Raw genomic sequence first — 19,540 nt, forward strand, 5'->3', positions numbered from 1 at the left:
TCTACACAGTAGGGAAACATTATAGAATGCATAGAGAATTATCTGTAATTCTCATAAAGTGATTTTATGGCCCATAGCAAAATTGCTTGTGCATGACTCATATTTTTGGATTTCATTCACTAGTGCGGGAGTTGCCCTTCCTCACAAATGTTTGCTGAACCTTCTTGCCATGTTGTTAGCATAATTTCTAAGGTTACTGTGCTCAGATTTCCACTGTGACACTGGTAGGTCAGCTGTTTTTATTTATTTTTCATTTTGCATGACTGTTCTGTCTTTCAAGTGATGCGACAGGCTCTGGAAATGTCTTTGATGACAGCACAGTCTGATCTTGTCTGAGAGTCTAGACAGGCTGTAGAAATGTCTCTTTTTGCATATCATACACCAAATCATTCATAGAACTATTTACTCCTGCAAGCTCACCCAGAAGAAAATAGTGTTCTATGCAGAAGTAGCAATATTGAAGTTTTTGACCTTTCCCCTGCATAATAAGACGTCATCTTGCAAAATGAGTCATAGTGATACACTCAAATATAAAGACAGGCTTCTATCACTTGAAAAAGAAAACAGAGCTGTTCAACAGTATTGATTTGTGTGAGTCCAGTTCAGTGTTACATAAAGGGTTCTGCTTCAGGGATGTTGTGTGCACTGCCCATGAAGAGCCTCAGTGTCTCCAGCTCAGCTCCATATGTGCTTAAGTAAACCGATGGATGTCTATCCACATGGCTACTGACAGACCATTGCCAATCCTGCTCTTCTGCAATGAATGAAGGAGCTCATTCATTTCTCGCCTGGTTCAGTCAGGCAGTATCAGTCTCTGCAGTAATTCCTGCACGAAATTTAGGAGAGGTCATCTGGGCTGCAGCACTGCTGGGGCTGCTGTGTTGTCAATGCCTTTTTCTGGTTTAAAAGAGAAGGGTGGTCATATATTGTCTAGCCCAACTGTTCTCACTATAAAGCCTCAAGTACCTTGCAAGATCAAGAGCCTGGAACCAAGGGCACGTACAGTGAGCAGCAGCCTCTTGGGTCATTAAGCCAGTCTGTAAAGAGCTCTTTGATGAGATATTCCATCCTTAGCTGCCCTCAGGCATGATGCACAGGGGATTCACAGTGCACATGCATTTTTCTGGTATAGAAATATGGCAGCCTTTAAGGATTTTGCTTTACTTCACTGTGCAGACACTGGCCAGTTTTTGGCTCAGCTGGGATCCTCCTTTGACTGTCTTTTTTGTGGGGGTTTGATTCTGGGATCTGATGGGGCTGGTCTGACACTTTAAAAAGAAAAGTCTTCTCCTGCCAGCCATGCTTAGCGACATCCCTTGCTGCCCAGTTTCTGTGCAGGTAGCAGTGCTTATCACCACTCACATTGTGCAGAGAGAGATGGATCAGTAGAGAAGTATTTATTTATTTGTTTGTTTGTTTTGTTTTGTTTTCTTTGGGCTGTTTTTCTCCATGAACTGACTCATGTGAGAGTAGATGAGTGAGCATGTGGCTGGGGTCGAGGAGCTGGGAGCTGGACTGCACAGCACCCAGCAGCAGCTAACTTTCATATTTGACCCAGCAAATACGAAAAAAGCTGTTGCAAATCCTGATACTAAGCTGTGAAAGTTGACATTTCAGCAACAGCACTCTCCTCATCTCCTACAACACCATCTTCTGAAAAGGCCTCATCACTGGAATAACTCATCTCTGCCTGGCTGATAGCTCAGTAGCATCCACTTGTTTGAAGGTGCATCTCCCTGATTTGAGAAGATGGGTGTGATTACTTGCATTAGAAAGTCAGCAGGCCACTTTACAAAGACCTAAATACACACCAAAACCATTAATGCTGCACTTATACTGCACCCTTTTAAAAACCTTTGTTTTCTTGTGACTATTCCAAATGTCATGTTAGATCAGCTGTAAACTCATAAAGCACTGGTTCCATCAGAAGAAAAAATACTGCATTTGTATTTTAATACAGGATTGTATCTTTGGATTTCACCTTACTAGATAAACAGTTTTTCTTACCTGTTTCTTAGACATCATTGACTCTGAATTTTGATCAGTCCAGAAAACATCAGGCTATCAACCATTAAGGAAAAAATGAAGTAGTAGGAATTTTTAGTTTGATAGATTCATCACGGTTTTAAGGAACTATCCTAGAGAGCAGTAAAGTTTACTGCTGCTATTACCCCATATGGTATAAAAAGAAAACATATGACCTAAGTGAAAAACATAAGACATAAGGCCTAACCTTTCATCCTTTGTGAAGGTAAGGAGTGTGGGATCGGGGCTGTGTTCACTTGTGTAAGAATTTAGGATTTGGCCTATGTTTATATGTTATCCAGTCATGGTCTGGATGACAACATGAAATGTCAGACACATGAAGAACATGGCAGGGTCCATGACCAGGGAGTTAAAAATAATGGTGACACTTTCAGTTAGACTATATAGTGTTATCTCCTTTGACTATGTACTTTTAGTTGTTTGATTTTGGCATCGCATCTGAAAATAACTGAACACATTTATTTTCACAGTGAGGGGTCTATTTTCCCCTCTATGCGTATGCTTTATGCCCATTAGCATTAATGGGAGTTACACATGCACAGTTCCAGCGGAGAGCAGACTTAAACAGTCCATATAGATGTGCTCTCATGGATCAGTAAGCACTGTTTTAAAGAATGTGAATTATAAAATACAAAATGCAACAATGCATTTTTTTGCAAAAGTGCAAAAATCGATCGTTTCAGTGTGATGGGATCTTAAGCCTACATAACCTAACTAGTATATATAACCAATCATTGTAAATACACTTTAGTCTCCGAAAGATCTAAATATTCCGATTTTTGCTGTAGTTGTGATGTAATCATCGTGATCATTTGTATAATATATTTTAGCTTCTGTGGCTTTACAGCTTATTTACTGGGCAGCAAGTTTTCTTAGAAGCTGATTTTAACAGAGCATGGACCACTGCCTATAGATTTATCCACATGATCAGGTGATTGATAGTTAGACTTAACTGCATGTGTGTTTTGCAGATATATTTTCTAGAAAGCTTGCTCCCGTTGTGCACGCTTCAGTGATGTTACACAGTGCCTGCTGTCATAAATATTCTCTAACAACCATGTTTGTTGCTTACTTGGCTTATTGCAAATGCTCTTTGCACCTTTGCTTGTAAAAGAAGCAGCTTCTCATCCACCTTCTATTATTTCTCTTTTTTTTTTCCCATTTATCTCTTCCAGGTCATATTCTGCTTGCACTGTGAGTACATAGATAGAAACTGTGAGTCAAAGATTTACTATTTGATTATAATAAAATATAAAATAAGTTTGCTGCATAGGATCACAGAATTTGAAACTGTAATCACGAGGAGCTTAATGCAGTACATTACTGTTAAAGTGGTTACAGCACAAACTGTTGCATCTGTTTGGCAGTCTTTCAGACAGGTAGTTCTAGTCATGCTTTTAAAAGGCAACTAGTATGACAGGTGGACTGGACAGAAGTAAGAAAATGTCTTTCTCAAGACCATCCAGGAAAGCTGGCTCTGCCAACAAAGCAGTTACCTAGGATTCTTTGTACAGTTACTACGTCTGTCCTTGTTTCCTTGCAGTGAAATCAGAATCATACGGACATTTATATAACTTTGTTATGCTTCAGAGTTAATACTGCCTGAAGCCTTTTTGGGGCTGTTGTATTAGGTTGTTTGTGTACTTCCCCATTTGTTCCATGATACGTGTTAATCCCATATCTCATTTTCAAGTACATGACCAGCGAGGGAGGAGCTGGTAACTGCCCTGAAGTATGTGGATGAAGTGGTACAGTAAGGATATCCCGCTGGTGCCTATAAAATAATTTCCTTTGATTTCAGCAGCGTTTAACAGCTGCTCTGAGATTCTTGGGGTTCTAGACAGAAACAAAAGTATATTTGTGACCAGCTCTCACATTTCAGCATGACTGAGTCACTTGTTTTTCTGGCTAGAGTAAAGAAGCATTTTTACTTTCTACTCCTGTCTTGTGGTCCCCGTGTTTTACTACAGTTTTTGTACAGAAAGCACATATCCAGCATCTCTTTCATGCAGTTAAAAACTGCTGTAGCCCAGAGAGAGAAATATGAAGCTAAGTTTTGTGTCATGTAGTTGTCCAGGCTGATTTTCCAATAGGTTTGCTTTTGCTATCATAAAGCTTCTGTAGAGCATATATTGAGTTGGGAAATGTTTTTGCCACAAAAGCAGAGTTGAGACTCACCATAAAACATTTGTTTTTAAAACCTGTGTTGAGTTACAAGTATTCTTGGAACACAGATAAATGGCTCACGCACATATCATGAAGGCAAATTTAGCAATAATAAGGGGTTGTGCTTACAACCAAGTTTTATTCAAAAACATTCAAAGATTAAGTAAGACACAGTAGTTACAACAACATGCACAATCCAGGCATAAAGGATAATTAAATTTCACCATTGATATTTCTGTTGGGAGGCTGGAACCCTGGCCTCAGAGAATTTTAAAAATATGTTTTAACAAAGCAGAATATCTTGAGGGTTGTTGGAAAATGTAAAGAACTAAGGTTTTGATTTGCTTCCTTTTTTTCCCCAGTTTTATAAGTTGAAAGATTTTAAAACTGGAAACATTTAGAGATGACAAAAAAAATACCAGGAACTTCAACTTTTTACTTAAATAATGTCTGAAATATTGAGCAGAACAAGCTCCTTGTCCCTCATCATTTCAATTTTGACTGATATAGTCTGTATTCACAAAGGGATTTTTGAAGTAGGTTAAATAAGAACTCCCTAATGAAAAAAACGCACTAGTTTGAAATCAGTCAATTTAATTACTGTGTTTTATGAAGGCCATTACCCATTGCTGATTACTAGGGTGATAAAATCTTTAAGCTTTGGTAGCCTCCATAGGGGGTGAGCTGATCTAAGTAGAGCAAAGTCCAGTCATTATCACCCTAAATACTTGTGTTTCTCATTACAATATTCATTACTTTAGGTTACTGTGAACGCTTTGAGGTCTTTATGTAAGCACTGGTTTATTCCTCTGTAGAAAAACAATGTCATGTTGATAAGTTAAAACCAAGTGTTCATATACTTCTACAGTTTAAAATGAGGCTTGGCTACATCCATACATAGAAATGCATAAGTTTATACCTCTGAGTATAAATTTCCCTATACACACCTATTGATGGCTGTTTGCTTGTCAGTGAAGTTGTATTAGTCTGATAAGAAATGGAAAGGGATATGAGTTACCTTGTTATTTCAGTCTGTTTGGGTATTTAAAGAAGCTGGAATGGAGGCTTGTGTTCCTAATAACAATCTTTATTAGGGAAGTACTTTTCAAGAGGGAAAACTGAGCCGTGATCTAATTAATCTGAGTTACCTAAGGCTGGTTGTTGCTGAGGATTGGAGATCTTTATCTCCAGTGCCAGCCTGGGCCCCTGTGCTTCCCTTTCTCTGCCACCTCTTGTGTATCATGTGGCATCACTGGCTCTCTGCCCTTCTCAGTCTCCCTCATTATGTGTTTCAGACTTACAAAGCAGCTTTATAAAACTGATGTTTAAAAAACCAAAACTTTGCAAATGTTCTTTGCACCTTTGGTTGTAAAAGAAGCAGCCTCTTCCTTTTTTTCCCCATTTCTCTCCTCCAGGTCATATTCTACTTGCACTGTGTGTGCAAACTCCTTTACTCTTATGTTTAAAAAAGTATTTTATTTTAAAAATAGAACTCTTGAAACATGTCAGAGAGGGATGTAGTGGCAATATAGATATTTCATGTTCTTGTAGAGTGCTTGGGGCCAGAGGAGCTGAGGACATGCTGCCAGCGCATGTGGCTGCAAGCTGGCGGTGCATTCGAGTCAAAAATTAAAAGAATATTGTTAACTATCAGAAGGCTGAAGTCCCAGAGCAGGTAGAGACGTTGAGACAAATATCCTCTCAACGTGGAGCCTGTCCCCAGGATTTTGTGATGTGCTTGTGCGTGATGCAGAAGTGGGTCACACCTGGTGTACAGGGTCACACCTGGTGTACAGGGTCACTCTGCTGCCCATGCCCGGATATTTGCTTGTTCCTGGCAACAAAATTTCTTCTATTTCTCTCTCTAGACAAATGGACACAAAATTCTACTTCCATTTTACTATCTGAATGTTACTTGTTAAAATTAAAGGAGGAAGTGTCAAATTTTTAATGAAAGTACCTTTTTCTCATTTGTTCATCAGACAGTGAAATTAAATGGGTATTAGTGAAAACAGACAGAAAGCGTGGGGGTTTTAAATGGTCATCTTTATTCGTTTGATTCTTTATTCTTAGCTTCCACTTGCTTATGATTAAATATTTCAGCAGTTCTCCAGAGACAGCTCTCCCCAGAGAATTTCACAGGGTAAAGAGAAATGAGTTTCCAATGTGATACAAATATCTTTTAGAAGAATTATTCAACTTTTTATCATATGAAATAAAAATCTTAAGAAACCCAGTCAACCAACCAACAAAACTCTGTCCCTAGTCCTTTTTATCCCTTTGCACACTGCTTTTAAAGCTGACTTATGTTTCCTTTTCCTTTGCAAAGGCCCAGATCCTCCCCCTGCAGAGAGGATCAGAAAGAACAAGCCACATGTGACAGGAGTTAATCATGTAGCTTAATGCACTATTGGAAGGCACTCAGATAACGAAGTGATGAGAGCAGCAGAAGAGAATCTGTAAGAGATCATTCCCTTTCTGCACAGTGCAGCCTGCAGGAGGGGGAGAAGGGAGAGCTGTGTGTGACAGTCTTCCTGCTGGTATTTTCCTGCTGAGCTGGGGAGCACTGCAAAGGGCAGGAGAAAAAGAGCAAAGGGAAGCCCACATTGGACATACCTGTCTGTCCACATGGATTCTACTGGGGGCTTCACTGCTAGTTCCTGAAAACTTGTCAAGAGGCTTAGTGAGAAAGAGAATCTGGGTCCAGGCTTTCTATGGTAGCTGTAGCTGAGACAGTGGTCTCAGCTTGAGCTGGTCTGCCCCCATCCTAACCATCCTGTATCATGGAACGCTGTGAGGGAGCACCGCTGTAGTCAATGCATGTTGCTAATGTCACAGAATATGTATTTTAAATATCTAGTTAGTTTATTGGGTGACATTTACTCTGAAATTTTTTGCTCCCTTTCTGATGTAAAAAGAAATGTTACTGAAAAATGGCCATAGCTTTAAGTAGCAGAGAGTATGGAAGAGGAAAATAGCCAAGTATGAAATTTAGTTTAAGCTCAGTTTATGTGCAGCAATTTGCAAATTTCATAGAAATCCGTGACTTATCATTGTGGTGTTAAAGCACTTCTGAGACAAGAGCTGCTTTATATAATTAAGTTTTTTCAGGGGGCTTCTATGATTTCAACCTGTCACATCCAGTAGGAGTTTTCATTTTGAGAATCCTTAACTATTTTCAAACTTTATGGATTGCAGAATGGTCTGTATTTTGAACATGAAAAAGTACTTACTTCGTGACTTGGAAAGTAGCAGTTAAATATCAACTGAGGATAACTCTGGGCCTTAATACATCCTATTTTGCAGCTAAAATTCTATATTCTGTGTTTAATTTAAATATGAAATCTATACTACAGCACCTAAAGTGATGGAAGAATCTATGTCTGAAATGAAAAAAAAAAGAAAAACAACGGAATAATACCCACTGCTGTTTCATGATGGACGAGCTCTTGCAGATAACAGATGTGTAGGAAATCTCAGAGAAGGCAGCAACTCCCTGCTGATTAATATCTTTGAGCAGTTTATAGGCTGCTATGGTGAGAGTCCATTTACCAGCTGAGAGCCAGAAAGCTGTGGAAGAAGTCCTTTACAGTTCCTGTTCTGCCAGGTTTTTTCCTGGCATGGATCATGGCATGGACATGGCCAGCTTGGTCTGGATGGGAAGCAGGTATGAGCTGAGTATGATTTATTTCTTCTCTGAGGCAATGGTCCTTCACACAGCTGAACTTCCAGAGAGGCACCTTTGCCAATGCAGTTACCCCACAAGCTGAAGCTCTGGTATTTCAAGTGAGAACGATGGACCTGTTCTTCCAAACAATGTAGTTGTCAGTAAAAAAAAAAAAAAAATAGTTCTAGTTTAGTTCATTTGGTATTTTTAAGCTTTCTTGTGCAAGGATGACAACTGATAACATAATTTGGTAGAGGAGGAGTCCTGATCCCTTAGCTCCAAATGTTAAATGTCCTGAAACACATGTAAAAAATTTCAGGGCTTTTCAATGACTTTGAGACATGACAATTGGAGCAGGGCTGAGATCCCCATGGGAGGTGAATGGCAGGCAGCATGCCTCACTGTTTTTCTCAATCCACCTGTAAATTGATGTCATTACAGAAGGAGTGGAATGGCAGGAACTTCAAGAACTTTGTTGCTTAGGGCACTGCCTCTGTTGAAGCAAAATTGTGAGCTTTCCTCAAGCATGGCAGATGCTCTTTCTGCTCTTTCTACTGATTACCTCTTTCTTTTCCCAAGGACTTATGGGCCAATACTGTCTGCCATTGAAAGTAACCCTTGAGGGAGATGCATAAGGGAGCATTGGATCCTTCCAATATGACTGGTGGAAGCAGTTTAGTGGGCTTAAGAACAAGCTATAAGTGTCTTATAGTATCTTATAGCCATAGTATCTTATTAAAGGAAATAAAAAAGTTATTGGAATTTCAATTTGAAGTCAACTCTTTCAGGGTGACTGATGATTACTGAATGTTCTATCCTCTGTAGTCGATATCAAATGCAGCATTTTGATACATTAGTTGAGGGAGGCATAATCTGTTTGATAGCTTGGACATCATTCCTGCTGGTTAATTCAGGGGAGCCTAAGCCAACTCTAGTTTTAGAGGTGGAACTGTAGCATTACCTACAATTAAAGATATTTCCCACTTCCTTGTTTTCTTTTCTATATGCCCTATCAAGTTGTAATCCTTCAGGCTGGAGTTTTCCATAATTGGTGTTTGCTTCTAGCACAGTTTTTGTTGTTTCTTACTTTTTTTTCTTTTTTTTTTTTTTTTTATTAAAGACAGTATCATAACACAAAAGTAATAACATGCTCAAATTGAGGGAGTTAGTCTTAACTTTGACATTTCCTACCTTTGAAGTGTTACAGTCTGCAGTCTTAATGTTCTGTTAATGTGCATTTATGTGTCATGTATGTATAATTTACGGGCTAAGTTTTATTTTGTTCTCCTGTTAGACTGGCATCGAGATTGATGCAGACAAAGAGAACTAAGTTTAGAATAGAATTAATGAGCATTCAAATGTTCAGTTCCTATGTAGGCCCTTTGTACAGCATATCTTTACACATTACATATAAATGATTAAAATAACACTATTGTTAGCTTGGTATTCAAAACATAATTTGGCATCAACAATTCAGAAGTTACTGTTCTCCTTAGGAAAAAAAGTCAGAGTTTGCTGAAAATTAATTCAGTTTTTGTTTAAGTTGAGGGGTTTTGATATAAGCTAATATTTTGTCTTTTTTTTTACTAAGGCAGCACTAGTTAAATCAGACCCTGCTGGCGAATTGCAAAGAAATAAATCACAACAGACATTAATCTAGATGAGGGCTAAGTAATTAACTTCATAGAAGGGTGGTGTATATTGTGTCTGTGACACTAGACTGACTGCTGTGCATAGAATAAATGCAGTATTTCGGTTGCCTATGGTATTCCACCCCTTCAATTAAGTAAACAAATATATATAGAGCTACTCTGGAGTGTATCCTTTGTGGTCTAAACACTGTATCTTATTAAAATCATCTGCATGCAGTATGTGGGGTTTGAGTTCCTGCCAGTGGTTTCATCCATTGTTAACAGTGATGCTCGGCTCTCCCAAGAGTTAAATACAGTGGTACTTCAGTTATGTGGAAAGGGTGCTCTTGGTTACTTTGGTGGCCATTTCGTTGCATATTACCTCCCACTTTGTTTCCATCCATGTGTGTGGCATAGGGTGTTGCCTGAAAAAATATAGGCTTTTTCAGGAAATAAAATATCCATATAGGTTGAAAAAAATATCAAAGGCAGCCTGTAATTGATTCTGGGGGGCAAGACCAGGGCCAGAATAGGTGTGTTCCTGCCTGCTCTATGTGTATATCAAGATATTTAATATTTACATTTTCATATCTGTTTTCACCTCAACAGTGACAAAACATCTGTTGAACTCCAGAAGACAGGATCAGTTCTGAAAGTGGAACTATAATCGTTCATTCCTGTTTGTATTGCAATCCTCATTCTGCAAGTGCTGTCTTTTACCCATAAAATGAGACCAAGTGATTGTTCTACTTTTTAGAAATCATAAAGTTCAAGTAGTTATAGTTTATCATCATGAAACACATTTTTACCTACAATGTCAAAACTTCATTCAGATGTTAATCCATTGCTCAAAGTATTTGCAGCAGATTTCTTTTCAGCACTCAGAGATACGGACAATATAGGTTGACAAAAATTTTTCTCAGAGAAAATACAGCTAGAGCTACATTTGCCTGAAGCTATGTTTATTTGATGGTGTTGTTAAATTGAATTGAAGGAATATTAAAATAGTGATAAGCCACATGCACAGATAACTTAGTGTGGAGCCTGAGATTTTAGTAACTAGTACACCAGACTTGCTGTTGTCCACATACTCAGATTAATCTGAGTATTTTCTAAGTTTTAATTAGTTATCTCTTCAATGAGTATTTAACTTGCCCTTCTAAAAAAATGTAATAGCAACAGGCTATTTTAGAACCTTAATTTTTATATAGTTTTTATTTTTCCTGCTAGATATGAGATTTTAAGCTCTGTGGAAGCAGATACAAGTAAACAGAATTGTCTAAAATGAGATCACCCTTTGCCTCCAAACAGCAACAAACCCAAATGCAACTAACGAAAGATGTGTGTTAATCAGAACGTGTCTGACCTTTTGGAGCACGGTGATTAGCTATAAGAAAGCCATCAATTTAGATCAGAACAAGCTTTTTCTTAACACAAAAATAAGAAAGCATTGTGCCTCTATGAAATGCTTGAATGGGTCACAGATTTTGGAACTGGGAACTGCTATCACCCTTGGAGTGTATCTTGGACCACCATGCCGGCTCGTCTGCAAACGTGTAATTGGAAACAGTGTGTGGCACTGGGGCGGGCCGGCTGCAACCACAGGCTCTGGCACATCCTCCGAGCTGTGGTGAAGCTGCTCGTTGTCAGAGGCTCCATTTACACCTGTGTCCATGGGACATGGGGTCAGGAGCGTCACATGCTGTGCTGGCTGGAAAACTTGGCCCCTTCTCAACAACCTCTCAGTCAGTGACGATGCTGAGGGGGCTCTTCCCATGACTGTTTTTGCTTTGAGGCTTCTGAACTCTAGGTGAAGCCAAAAAAACAGTGATTATGAAATTGGTGACTGGGATCACACAATTAGGATCACACAATTATTTCACCAGTGATCTGTGCTGCAGGTTATGAGCTGGTTGTCTCAGTGACAGGTAAACAAGCCCATGAGGTACAGTCATTAAAAGGAAATGGAACAAGTTCAACATAGGCAACTGTGCTCCCTTTGAGCTTATAGACACTGCTTCCTCCAAAGTGGAGGTGGCTGCTGCTGCTGAAATTGCATTTTGATTCCTTCTCACAAGAGTCCACTGCCCTCAAAGGAGAGCTGTGATGGACAAGAGCTTGGAGGGATAAAGGCAGGAAGAGTTTGTCCACTCCCATCCCAAAGATTTAGAGGCTTCAGGGAAGGCAAGGAGCCAGAAATAAAGTGAAATATCCTCAATGAATAATTCATTGGCTGGAAAGTGTTTTTTTAGGGAAACTGAAGCTATACAGGGATTTGGACAAATTCAGCTGAAACACTCTCAGCCATAAAAAAGATGGATAGGAGGGAAATACACAAAAGTCTTGAAATATGTTGTAATATCTTGTTTCAACCATCTGGATAGATTCCTTTAAAAGGCACATTCAAAGATTTGGGGGTTTTGTCTCAAAATTTCTCCTTCTCTCCTTTTTCCTTTTTTCCTTTTCCTTTTCGTCTTCCTTTTCCTTTTCCTAACTTTAAAGAGCAAATGTACCAGAAGGTCTTAATTTATCTGAAAATGAAATTGATGTTGATTTGTATCTTAAGGCACTGTTTCTTTTTTCCTTTTCTGCTTGCTGGGGGAGCCCAGCACTGATTGAGGCAGAGGACAGCATCAAGAGTTGTCTGTTCAGAGCATCTCCCTTTCCTGAGTTCTGTCACAGTTTTCAGAGTAGTAGTGTTCAGTGAAGTTGCACAGTTTCTAGGAAAACACAGAAATACAGCTTGTGTTTGTCAAATCTCTGGTGCATGTGTTGGGAGGTCTGCATGGCAAGGAAGTCTCTGGCTCCATGAGAAGGTGGAGGAGGCTGGTTTTGGTGAAGTTCACAGGCCTGGTGCTGCCTGTGCTCCCTGGCGAGCCTCAGGGATGGAGCACTCTATTGCACACATAAACCATTTCCTTGGTCAGTCCTAAAGGGGAGCAGGGCATGGTTTAGGGCAGGAAAGCTGACAGGTAAGTGCAGTGCTTGGCTAGAGTCATCTCCCAAGAAACAGAAGCTTTAGAAGGTTCAAGGGCTCTGTGGTAGCACTGAGATACAGTTTGGTTGTGTACTGCATCAATCATGTAGAATGGTGACACATCAGCAAGGCAAGGAGGGGTGCTTGTCAGGAAGATCCTGGTTGCCATTTTTCTTAGATAATACTGGTTTTCCTCATAAGAATTACTGTCTGATGCAACTTAAACATACCTTGATGTTAAAGCTGAAGCAGAGTGAGTAATTCAGTCAATTAATTAGGTGTGAGTTGCATTCGCCTTTCATTGTAAAGGGATCAGAGGAAAACACTTAATAGCTTTTATGTTCTTGTTCTGCTCCATACCTTAGCATCAGTTCATTCAAATAACCTTCTGACCCAAATAAGTTATTATATTAAATTATTATGCTTTGGTGAACATTTCTACCCTGCATCAACATCGTGACATGAAAGTTAACACATGCTGCTTTGTAGTAACTGGCAATGGACAGAAAAATTGCCACATGAGGAACACCCAGATAGCTCTAAACCTCTGCTCTTCCTGCATGGACATCCTCATTTCTTCCACCTCTGCCCCAGTATTTGCAGAAAAAACATTGCAGAAAAGCTAAGAGAGAGATCCCACAGATAGACCCAGGTCTCCAGCATTTGTGGGTGTCGGTGTGTCCAGATGAAGCAACTTGAATGGAAAATGACTGGAAGGGGAGCATTAATCCAGAGAATTTGAATTGGAGTTTGTGGACACTTTTGTTTATATTTGTGGTCTTTTCCTGTATAACTATTGTGGTTTAGTATTGGGGCCTTTGCAGAAAGAAGGGTTTGGAGAATAAAAGACAATTTTTCCTTTGACTTTATTATTGCCAAGGTTTCCCTCTGCATCTCTGAGGAATTTATATTAGAGGGGTTTATTCTACTAACAGTCTATTAGCAGGATTGGCCCCTTGTTGAAAGCATGATGCAGTGCGTGAGATTAAATAAGGTAAAATAAGATGAAGTTGCAAGGAACTTTATGTGGGCACTGAATATTTTTTCCTCTGTGTTAAAGCTATTGACTTCGGCCATTAATTGCTTTGTGAACTGAGTCACTAGAAATACCCCAGACCTTGCTAACATTATCAGCTAAAAATAAAGCATGTGATACATACATTCCTGGGGAGACACTTCAAATTTGAGATACCAAGTTGTTTTAATAGCCTGGACTTTGATTTTATCTGTCTGTGGCCATGCTGTGGAGTAAAGGCAATTAAATTATCTCAATATCATAAATAGATTTGATTTTTTTTTAGAATGACATATTTTCTTTTTCAGCCACTTACTACAATGTAATGCTGTTAAAGACTTTAGAAGACAAGGAGCAGTGATGCTTTATTAAATTTAGAAACCCTTTGCCTAGTATATTTCCCCCATTTAAATATTTTTCTGCTTGAAATTGGTGAGACACATTTCATTCAAGAATTTGACAAATGGTAGTGCTGTACACATCAGAAGAAATTAAATCTTTTAGGAGATGTAATAATAACAGGGAGATGGTTGTACAGCTGGTTTTGGTTCCATTTCTGATAGAAGGATCTCTGCACTGCCCCTTACTACTGCACAGAAGCAAGTATAGGTGTGTGGCAGTGACCAAACGTGTGCTACAGGTACTTGTGTGCTGGCAATGACCTCTCTTCTGGTGCTACAGTTCCTTCTGCTGAAGCATTTTGAATGAACAGAGTGGTCTTTCAAATATAGGCCATCATCTGTGCAAGTGAGCATGAGAGACAGCTGTCTGAAATTATTTACTCTTGTAACTCTGGTCTCCATTCCTGGGAGAAGTAAAGGAGAAAAACGCCAGAAGTGGAAGACAAAGAAGGGAAAACCCAGAGACTGCAGTGATGTCTGTATTAACTGGGCTGAGATGGCTTTTTCACAGGTTGCATTTCTCAGTCCATAGCCTCAGCAAATGCTAACTGTACTATATTTGGTGTTTCAACAGGCAAAAACCCAAACTTGCACATTAGCCCTTCATAATGTCACTGATGTATGCATAATACATGGGAAGTGTTAAAAAACACACTGTGTATACTGGATGTGGAGGCAAAGCTAGATTAAAAAATAATTGAAAAAAGCCTGCTAATCACCAGTGAGATATGGAGATGTTTAGATCTTGTATTGCAAATTCCTGTCCATATGATAACACTTGCAGCAGTGTATGTGGAGCTTTCACACACACTTTATCTTGGACATAAATACAAGCTCTTTTCCCAGCTCGGTCATGTAAAAGATGCTTTTCTTAGTCTCCAGTTCTGTGTATCCAGTTGAGATGTAAGAAGAGAATAATTTGACTGTTTTCTAGTACAATGTACCATATGCCCCATGGGCACCTATGATCTACTAGTGCCACATGGACATAATTAGCTGACCATCTGCTTGGCACTTCTTGTGGTGTATTAAAAGATTTGAGTCAGTTCACATTGAATACTGGGCAGTATAGACTGGATTAGCTATGGTTATACCCATTCTTCAGTCCAAAGGTATCCATTTGCTAAGGTGGACAGCAGTTTATGGTAGTTTCCTGTAGTTTCCAAAACAGTTGCCTTCTTCAGTACCAAGCACTGTGTAATGTCTTGAAACAGTTATTCTTTCGTATTATATGCAGGACGTGATCACGGCACTTCAGGAGGGCAGTAAAAACTTGCATGGATCATGTGGATACTTGTTGCTGTTTTCTGGAATTTGGCTTAATGAAAACAAAGTTGAGAAAAGTGCTTGTTTTGTTTTGGTGTTTCGTTTTTTTGGTTGCTTTTTTTTTCTTTTTAATTATCTCAATCCTAGCTTGCATTATCTTCCAGAAGTTGCAGTATTGGATCCAGCTGGAAATGACTGCAGTATTACTTTGCCATAGGACTAAAGCATTTTGTCTGGAAGTTCAGCTATTTAGATTACACTTTCCTCTTGAAGCCTAATGTTCAAGAGCTCTTCATTAGAAACATCAATGGTATTAAATGGAAATAGATCCTTCATGATAATACTAAAAAATCAGACGAGTAATGCAGTATCCAGTTGGTATAACATTTCCATTGTAATGCATTTCCTGTAACTGTGAATTCCTTAACATAGAGGAGGGGAACTAAAATAACACAATATATTTATTTTACTACTTAGAGCTTTAATGAACTTCAGGAAAATAGTTTCAACACAGTGTTTTAAAAGTTCTGTTACTCTGTGCACACTGACCTGGGTCCTGCAAACAATTACACTTGGGCACAGCCTTGCTGGCTGCCAATGGCCAGCTCGTGTGTGTGAAGTGAAACATACGTGTGTGTACATGTAGAGATCAAGGCCTTGCTCTAGTTTGGAAAATCTGAAATATTTTAACCAAGGGGTAGATTTTGCAGCAACAAAATCAAGCAGATAAAGCCTTTTCCTCTGCCAATGACTAAAGGCTCCTTCTGGCTGGTGCTCGAATAGGAAACTGCCAGATGTGCCTTGAGAACGTGGCCACACTTCCCAGGTACCAGCCCCCACGGGTTGGCGAGGCACATGCCTTGGTGCTTCACTGTGCACAGCCACACTTGCTGTGGTAGGATCGCGGTAGGAGCTCTCCTCAAAGGAGTGCCTCAGTTTTGGGCCAGAGCGAGAACCACTCCTGCACCAGCAGTGTGTTAATGACTTCTCTGCTGCCTTGTCCTGCAGCTGGCTGTCCCACACAACGACGAGTGGACGCGCTTCGCCCGGACCTTGGTGGAGATCCGCGCCAACCGAGCCGACAGCGAGGAGGAGGGGGCGGTGGAGCTCTCGGCATAGAGGGAGAGGAGCAGCGCCCGCCAGAACAGCAGCTTCCCCCGCTGAGTGCGCCAGTGTTCAGTGTCAGAGTCAGTCTTGCTGTGGCTTTTGATGCCAGTGTACATGCCAGTATTGCTCAAAGCATTCCATATTAATCACACTGCTTTACACAAGGCTGAAAATATCCAGAGCATTTTCATACTTTATATTTCTGTCTGAAAAGTAAGAAAGAAAAGACAAATCAACCCTTTATGGGTTTAGTTGTTGCCTTTTAACTACTTAGTAGCTGTATTTAATAGCTAGGAACCCCTGGTTAAACTTGTGCTCACATTGCCCTTCTGGCATAGTCCTATTAAATCCATATGAAGCCAGATATGATTATGTGCAGATGTGGTGTGCTTCACTGTATGGGACTGGGCCAAAGACTTTAGATGTGGTGTATCACATGGTGACTTACATTATGAATGGATGTACTATACGAAAGTTGCTGCTCCTTATTTATTGCGGTGTGCTGCATGGAACATATTTATTTGAAAGCATTAAAATAAACGATCCTAAAGCATGTGCATAACGAGAGAACTGCATTGTCTGTGTGCTGCTGTAGAGGTTACATTAAAGTCCACGTAACAATTACAGTACATCAGTTGTGCTTAAGATGTAAGATCTATAAAGGTTGGCTTGAGTGGATGGAATGAGTTCCCTTTCCTTTTTTTTTTAAGATGCCTATTATTTCTAGGCACTTTAACTATATTTCAGATACAGTTGATCACTGATACTTGTCATGCAAGTTAACACTAACAGTCTGACAAAGGGTCCTGGTTCCCAAGTATGACACCAGTATTGGCAATAAAACGTATCAGGCCTGTTCTGTTGCAGTGTGGTTGATCTTTCCTTGCCAGCAGTGCTCAGCATGTTCATTACCAGTCACTGGTGAGGCACTGGGAAAGTGTGACTGCTCTGACTCACAGAAAACTCATGAGCTGCTCTGTAAATAGGTACCTTTGGCATTGGGACTGCCTAGTAATAGACCTGTGTGGATCAGACTCTGCTACCAATTTTACATGGGCAAGCACTAATGCATGTCAGCTTCTGGGCTAATTTTTATTTTCCCTCCATCCCTAGCATGCTTACCTGCACACACATGCACATGCAGAGCAGCAGTGTGCTGCCATATGTACTGAAAGAAAAGGAATAGGAGAGACAAGGCCTCCTCAGACTCTCTAGAGACAGGTTGGGACAGGGGACAAAGGAACAGGTTCCTTTATGACAATCTCTTGGGGCTTGAGCAAAAAACGAAGTGCAGAGTGGTCTCTTCAAGTGCGGTGGCCTAGATGGATGTTGGTGGTGAGGCTGCTTGACACGTCCATGTCACAACACTCTGCTGAGCCAGAGGACAGCTCTGATATCTGGGTTTAGCAGTGGGGGGCATGGAGGTGAACCATTTTTGCAAGAAACACTGTGAGTCTGACAAGAAAGATCCTGTACATTAAGTTTCTTATCTTGTTGCCACATCTTGTCTTTGGGCAGTTGTGTTGAGGAATGAACACATCATCTGATCATGTTTGGGGCTATGGCCCAATCTAGAATCACTTGGAAGTCTGCACTGCTAAAGCCAGAGCAGGCTGAGAAAATGAATCCTTCGGAAAAACTGCATTTCCCTTATCTTCTTGGTGGTTAGAAGCAACTCCCAGTGAGCGTGCATAGGATATTTTCATCTTCATGGTGGAACCTGAAGCTATCTCCCAGTGTCCATGGAGGTGTCCTGCCACTGGGATGTGGGGAGCATCTTCTCCTAGAAGGCCTAGTACACAGCAGAGGTATACCAGTCATTTTCAGGTGGCTCCCTGAGACTGAAGCTACATGTTAGAGAACTTCGTGTTTCTGCTGCTCCCCTGGGTGCTTTGGGAATTGTCCTGAAGAACCAGTGTAGCACTTGCAGCACTTCTATAGCTTAAAGATGAATGCTAACAAACACCCAGGTGAGATGACTGTAAAGAAGCAGTTTAGATATAATCTCTGGGTTTTTTTCCCCAGTTTTGCCCTGTTTTCTTTTCAAAAACCATTAGTGTTGTCTGTGTACATGGATAAGGCAGATGTGGTGCCAAGTGGAAGAGGGGGAAGCACACCTGGTTCTCAGTGGGTCACAAAACCAGGAACGTGCACAGGTGCATTCACAGAAAAGTACTGCTGTCATGGGAGGCAGTGATGGGAACCCACTACCCTTCCACCTGGAGGAGTAGCTGCACATCACAGAGTGTGAGGACACCATCTGAGAGTGCCTGTGGTGTAATGGGAAGGACATTTTTTTGTGTGTGTGTGGTGGGGGTTCAGCAGTACACAGAGGGAACAAGGAAAAGAACTGAATTTCCACAGAAATCACCAGGTTTGTATATACAGAGAAATTGTGAAAGGGACATTTCACACAACTGAAGCAGATAGAAAAGCATGCAAGAACTGTAAGACGTAAATGCAAGAGGCATTTATTTCCCTTCTGCTGCTCACGATATCTTGCAGTGGAGTTTCTGACCTTGTTGCTGCCCTTCCAGGAATCTCCCACAGTTCTTGTTTGTTTGATTTTCCTGCTGCTAAACAAATAGCTGCATTTCACTGGCTTTCTAAAGCAGCCCATATGACAAAATGTTACTCAGAATCTGCCCAGTAGGGAAATAAATACACAATTATCCTTTAATTTGAGCAAAAAGAAATCATCTTCTCCTGTCACTTTTGCCCATGAACATCCAGAGAATAGAAGGAAGAACATAAAGGGTTATGTCCTATGCTCTAGCACTGCCAGGATGACTGCTCTGGGTGTGGAATAGGTCAGAAGACAGCCTGGCTCTTTTAGGGCCGTTGCAAGTGAAGGACATGTGTGCTCAGACTGAGCTGGAGCGTACATCCGAACCACAGAGTCAGAAAAAGCAAGCCCGACTACAGCAGAAGTAGGCAAGTGGCAAGAGGCTAAATTGAGGTTTAGGATGGAGGACAGGACTGTGAGGTACATGTGGAAGGGACAACTCTCCTGCAGTTGTTGAAGGAAAGTCCAGAGTCTCCCTTGATTTCAGTGCCAAGGATCAGAGCTATGCCAGCACAGGCGAGAGACAGAGGAATGATGTGGCCAGGGACATGGGATTTGTTCCGAAAGGAGCTGTGAAAGGACAGGGGGAGACATGAGAGGTGGCACTGGGGGTGGGAGCTGAAGGCATTAGCTGAAAGGTGAGGCAGGATTCTTCACCTTTATGATGTGTACTTTGTTCAAGAGACCCCGTGGTAACA

The 19,540-nt window shown here is 40.6% G+C and overlaps 1 protein-coding gene across 7 annotated transcripts in view; it reads left to right on the plus strand.

Moving 5' to 3' along the window:
- DYNC1I1 (dynein cytoplasmic 1 intermediate chain 1) overlaps positions 1–17,135 on the plus strand; it is a 183,459-nt gene extending 166,324 nt beyond the window's left edge. For all 7 annotated transcript variants that reach the window (XM_088161933.1, XM_088161939.1, XM_014878487.2 and 4 more), the window contains exon 17: positions 16,178–17,135. In XM_088161933.1, coding sequence (XP_088018059.1) covers positions 16,178–16,288 — 111 coding nt within the window. In that variant the 3' untranslated portion in view covers positions 16,289–17,135. The remainder of the gene's footprint in view (positions 1–16,177) is intronic.
- The last annotated feature ends 2,405 nt before the right edge of the window (positions 17,136–19,540 follow it).

The sequence above is a fragment of the Sturnus vulgaris genome, chromosome 1 (assembly GCF_052056855.1).
Source record: "Sturnus vulgaris isolate bStuVul1 chromosome 1, bStuVul1.hap1, whole genome shotgun sequence".
NCBI classification, from domain to species: domain Eukaryota; kingdom Metazoa; phylum Chordata; class Aves; order Passeriformes; family Sturnidae; genus Sturnus; species Sturnus vulgaris.